This window comes from Carya illinoinensis, chromosome 5 (assembly GCF_018687715.1).
Source record: "Carya illinoinensis cultivar Pawnee chromosome 5, C.illinoinensisPawnee_v1, whole genome shotgun sequence".
In the NCBI taxonomy this organism is placed as follows: domain Eukaryota; kingdom Viridiplantae; phylum Streptophyta; class Magnoliopsida; order Fagales; family Juglandaceae; genus Carya; species Carya illinoinensis.
In genome coordinates, this window is record NC_056756.1 from 26,866,279 (window position 1) to 26,871,950 (window position 5,672).

Consider the following 5,672-nt stretch of genomic DNA (forward strand, 5'->3'; position numbering starts at 1 on the left):
ACGTGGTACTACTCACATATATATATATATATATAAACATATACACACATGGATCGACAAGAGAGAGACAGGAGAATAATTAAAACTCTCCGAGTTCTTTATAGCATTTGGAATTTTTATTTTTTTTGGACCACCCAATAAATATATATATCAACATCTCTCTCTGTCACATTAAATATATTTAATTGAACATTGCAATCGAGCAAATACGAAATAAAATTTCCTCTTGTCGATTCTGTTGGAATGTAGTCAGCATGTGAAGATTCTCAAAAGAGTGATGAGGAGGAATATATCATGGATCAGTGTCCTTTTATTTTTTGACATTCTTCACAACATGGCTTACGTTATATATTTCGAAAGTTTTGCGGACATAAAAAACAAATTTGTACATTAGGTCTCTGAAATTTCCCTGAAATTTCTGAGTGATTGGATTTATGCGAATTATTATCCGAGAGCGAAAGATGTACGCGTTCAAGGTGTCTGTAAGGCATGGAACTGAACTTTAATTACTTTAATATTATACCATAAATCACAATATTGTACGTAGATTGCAATTGTACCTAATTAACCAGTTTATACCCAGAAAGAAAAGGCAATTCTAAACAAATTAATTAAGTAATAAGCATGGACATTTAGCAATAGAAACTTAATAAGGGTCAAAAAGACTAGAGAAACAAAAAAAAAAAAAAAGTGATCTTTTTCTCGACATGTAATTCGAGGATCGGAACATCGTCGTACGTGCGAACCAAACTGGGGCATGCATATTGTTTTATTTGCTTTCTTCAAACATGCACGCTCATTGCAGTGTTGTGCTTCCAAATGGTTGACTTCCGGCATGATTTGTATTTAAACCGGGTTCCAAAGAGCTCATATTCATCGCATGTTGCTGCTGTTGATCTGTTTGCGAATACCCGCCGCCCAAGTTCCTTACCATTCCTCCCACACCCAAAAAATCCAAAGTTAATTTGTCAGACCCTCCGAAACTCACGTGAGCCAGATTTTGGTGCAGCTTCTCCTCGTCCACGCCCACGCCGCTGAAACTCGTGTTTCTATGTCCATTGAATCCACCGAAGTTGTTATCCTGCCCTTGACCACCGACAAATATGGAAGAGCCCGCATTGGCAAGAGAATTCATTAATCCTTGAAGATGGCTTTCATTTTCCATGTGTGATCTTAGGTTCTGATGATCTATTCCTCCATGACCACTGCCAAAGTTGATGCCAAAACTCGCCAACGCATTTTGCTTGTCATATGTGGGAGTACTTGATGAAGAACTAACCAAACTTCTTAACAAAGAAGAATTATTGCTGCTGGAGGTTGATCCAATTTGAGCAGCTTTTTGGAGCAATGCGGTGGCGGACATATGGGAGTCAATGTTGTCAGGATGCATTGAACTGCCGTAGAGAGAAGAGACACAGGACCCACCATTATGATGACCCATGTTGCCACTAGAGAAGAGAGCTGTCCCGTGGCCGCCGCCACCATTGCCATTATTAAGCTGATCTTGCATTAACAAGCCCGAAGATGAGAAATTTGCATGGTCTCCATTGATACCACCCATGGAACTGCTATTGTTAGAAAAGAAGCCGAGGTTAAAGAGATTGGTAGCTTGGGGGGAATTGTTACTGCTGTTTTGAAGGTCAGGAAGCTGCATAAGTCCATGCAATTGTTTGTTTGGAAAACTTTGGTTTGCATCAGGCATGTTGAATAATGCAGATGAAGGAGGCATTGGTTGCCGAGGTTGTCCAAAAGGAGAAGATGGAGAGATGAGGTGCTCAAATTTAGCAGCACCTCCGGAGCTGCCAAGCCGTAACATATTGCTAGATGGATGGTTCGGATTGTGTAGTGGGGGATTCTGGGAACCCACTTGTGATAGGCCTAAGCTCATGTGGTTGTTTCCGAAAAGATGATGACTTCCCATGGTGTTTAAGCTGGTTGGATGCCTTGCACTCTCCTGAGCCAGTGCATCACAGAAGGCTCTGTGAGTGATGAAACTGTCTCGCCTGCAACAGTTACATTAAAATATAGGGGAAAGAAAGTCAATAAAAGACAACTTTTGATTGATTGTAACAGCATATCTGGGTGGAATTTGACATGATAAAGTGTATATAAAGGTTACTTTTTGAGAGTAAATTAATAAACCCAAATTACAGCTGGGAGGAGGCCTTTTTTATTTTCGTCCCGATCGACGAGTACGTTTAAGCAAGCCTAGCAAGAAAGAACAGTAATTTAAGTGGGGCCTAGCTCTTATATATCATGTATATATGCGGTACTGTTAATTTGTGCTTGTTTCCTTGGAATATATATTCCCGGAAACATACTTAAATAATTCTGATCTATCTCAAGGCCAATATTGATATATAGTTTGTGGTAGGAAATTTAACCTAATTGATCATGGAAATCTTATAATTAAATGACTTGTGTGGACAAGAAATTAGGGAGTGCTTCTAATTAAATGCTGTGCACAAACATTATAAACATTTGCAGAAACCACATATCAAAACCAGTAAGTTGCATGGGTTCCTAGCTTCTAACAAACATGAAATTAATAGAGTTCATGATCAAAACATTTCATAAATACTGGTGGAGTCATAACAAGGAATTATTTTGTTTTGACTTCATTCATGCAATAAGAAACTTTCTTAATTTCTAGCTAGGGGCGGATCAATAGCAACAGTATTCATGAGATATGGATGATGATCAATGATTGTGACACGAAAGTTAAAAAAATGCAATTAATTAAGTGTACGCACGTGGTAAAACATTGCAAGTAGTGATCCAGTTCTTTCCCAGCAACGAGAATTCAGACAAAAAAACCCAGATGCTGGCCTATAGAATTTTAACGGGATCATGAAAAGTATTATAAAGTATTGACGATCCAAACCAAAAACTCATTTGGAATCTCTGAAGAACGGCTCTTATATCGATGAAAATTAAGAGGATCATTTTGAATAAAAAAAACAATTAATACTGGATCCTCCTAAACAACTAAACAAAATAAACGAATTAAACCAGAAAAACATTTGAACGTACAGTACTCTATTTTTCCTTGAAAGAAAGATTTCTTAATGAAAATCAGCAATAAAAAAGATGAGATTTAAAAGAAAAATGCCGGAAAGTGCTGCATGGAAAAGAGAAAAGGATTGTAATGATGGAATAATATTGGTTGCATCACCAATGGAAAATTGTACAACCGGCCAGTACGCACTCATGTTTTGCGTGAGAGAGGGATCAGGAGAGAATCTAATTTGGCCCCATGACACGAAAAGCTTTCATGGGAAGAAGTACCTGATCATGAAACAGCTCGTCGCTCATGAATACACCTATCCAACTTAGAAGAGAACAAAGCCAATAACTTATCCAACTCACAAGAAAACAAACCCAGTAACAATATGCTCTCTAACATTGTATTACTACACGTGAACGAGAAAAGGACGAACGGCGGTTTTTTCGAGGGAAGAAGTTGAAGTTGAAGTTTCCTTGCCCTTTTTCTTCTCAAAAATCCTTCATTGCCCTTTTGAATAACCCGTAGACCATGGCAGTTTTACAGATTTCTCACGTGGAAGGTAGTACCCTCCCCTCCTGCCATAGCCTCCACAAATTAAAACACACTGTGCAAGAGAGAGATCAGAGAGAGAGAGAGAGATGTTTGAAAGAAAGATTCCTGAAAACTTTTTGTTTTCTTCCTTTTGTAATTCATTCTTGTCGCTAGAGTTTTGAGAATTGAGGCCAAGTTCCTCTGTCATGAGAATTAACTTCAAATAATAATAATAACTAGACTTTTTTCTCCCATCTGTACACTCTAACTAGCAGTACTAGCTAGCCTACACATCTCCCAGAATAACCTTTTAGTACTCTATGTCAATTCCTACAATGAAAGATTAATCAATTTCTGTATAAAAACTTGCATATGTTAGTGTCAAAGCTACATGGATAAGATTAGATCATTACCTTGAGAAGAGGGTGCCACAGTCACATCTGTATTCTCTAGTGCCACAGGTCTTCGAATGGGCTTTCCAATCTGACTGCACAGCATATCTCTTGGAACACTTCTCGCACTTCCACTTCTTCTCACCATGCTTTCGAGAGTAGTGCTTTTTTATGCCTGTGAGGTCGCCGAGAGCCCTCGAGGGGTCATGGTGCACGCATGTGGGCTCGGGGCACAGATAAACCTTTCGTTTAGGTTCTTTTTTACTCTTCTGCTTCAGCTTCCAAGGCAGGTTGTGTCCTCTTCTGTGGAGCTGTAGATTTTGCTCCCTTTGGAACCCTTTGTTGCATACCTCGCATATGAACCTGTTTGTTGCCATTAGGGTCTTGGGAGATAGTGCTACTACCTCCGCATCTGGATCTGTCATGGAAAAAAAAATGCTCATTAATAAACAATAAAATATTGCAAAATTCGAATATAAATTGATTTTAAGAGATAATAATAATAATAATAAGCTAGCTGGGAGGACCAAACTTTTGAATCTTGCTGACTTTTGTCAATTCCATTTTGCAAAGTTCAAAGCTTATTTAGACAATTCAATGGAAAAACGAAATTAGAAGGAACATGCATATATATATATTATCAAACCCACCATTGTCCAAGCCCAAAAATACTTATTAATTGAGAAACCTCAATTGTGCTGAAAATTCAGAGTTAGGGTTTCCATATCCATATTTAATGAGTTACAAAGAGAGGAAAATTAACCAAGAATTATTAACAGATCTAAAGATCAGATACTTGCTTGGATTTCCAGGTTGGTTTCTCCTTTTCTTTTGAGGTGCTGCGGTTGGAGTGGTTGAGGAAGTGATTGTAGAAGAAGGCTGCTGGTGGGTCTGGCTTTGAATTTCTTCTTTCTTGCCAAAATACAATGTGGACGAGGAAGGGGCGGCCATCTTCTAGAAACTAAAAGTGCAGCTAGCTGCTTTTCTTGCGCCCTTTCTTCAAGATAGACAAAGTGAATCTGAAAGAATAAAAATAAATTACCAGAACCCAGAAAGATTTTCAGCTATCATTTCCGCTCTCAGGATTTGGAAAAAAGTATAAATCTCAAAGACTCAAATTGATAGGATAGGATAGTTTTACCCCCCCTGAGTTCTGGCCCTCGAACTTAAGCTTTCCACAAAGAACCAAGCACAAAGTGTCTCAGGGGGACAGCTACAATCCGGAAATGAAAGAGAAGAAAACAATCAATCTGTAGACCTTTGTGCTTCTTACTTGCTGCAGTTTATTTAAAGGATAAAATTGTTTACAAGGTCAGTACTTGTAATATTGTTCCTCTCACTGTATATATATATTGATGTGTGTGTGTATATATATATATATATGTATGCAACATATGCATGCACATCCATATATATGCATACCCATCTCTCTCTCTCTCTCTCTCTCTCTCTCACTCTCTCTCTCTCTCTCATGAGATGATGCTGATTATATTTTTTTCTCACCCTTTTCCGTTTTATTAGGGATACTATTCTTTTTTTTTTTTTTTAAAAGAGTAAATAAATATATATATATATATATATATATTTATGTGGATGTTGGTATCACAGTTCATGCAGTCCTCACGCAGCCTAAGGTGTCGTTATGCGGCGATGGCTTGGGGCCACTGAGCTGTAGGCGTCACTCTCACCATCTTTCCTTCTCTAAATTCGAATCTTTACGCTACAATTAGGACAACCCTCTC

At 38.2% G+C, this 5,672-nt stretch overlaps 1 protein-coding gene across 2 annotated transcripts; it reads right to left on the reverse strand.

Moving 5' to 3' along the window:
• Window positions 1-477: 477 nt before the first annotated feature.
• LOC122310644 (protein indeterminate-domain 4, chloroplastic-like) lies at window positions 478-5,294 on the reverse strand. 2 transcript variants are annotated; one of them, XM_043124727.1, is made up of 4 exons: window positions 5,072-5,294; window positions 4,731-4,949; window positions 3,952-4,348; window positions 478-2,003 (listed from the first exon to the last, which is right to left on the reverse strand). In XM_043124727.1, the coding sequence occupies exons 2-4, from the start codon at window positions 4,879-4,881 to the stop codon at window positions 797-799; spliced, it is 1,755 nt and encodes a 584-aa protein (XP_042980661.1). In that variant the 5' UTR covers window positions 4,882-4,949; window positions 5,072-5,294; the 3' UTR covers window positions 478-796. The 2 variants fall into 2 exon arrangements, with proteins under 2 accessions (XP_042980661.1, XP_042980662.1); XM_043124728.1 differs by having other exon boundaries at window positions 4,731-5,294.
• Window positions 5,295-5,672: the final 378 nt, after the last annotated feature.

Coding starts and splice junctions, on each gene's coding strand:
- LOC122310644 (XM_043124727.1), bottom strand. CDS start 4,881: ATGGCCGCCCCTTCCTCGTCCACATTGTATTTTGGCAAGAAAGAAGAA. Junction 4,349..4,730: donor AAACCAACCTGGAAATCCAA/GCAAGTATCTGA, acceptor TTTCCATGACAG/ATCCAGATGCGGAGGTAGTA. Junction 2,004..3,951: donor TGTGGCACCCTCTTCTCAAG/GTAATGATCTAA, acceptor TAACTGTTGCAG/GCGAGACAGTTTCATCACTC.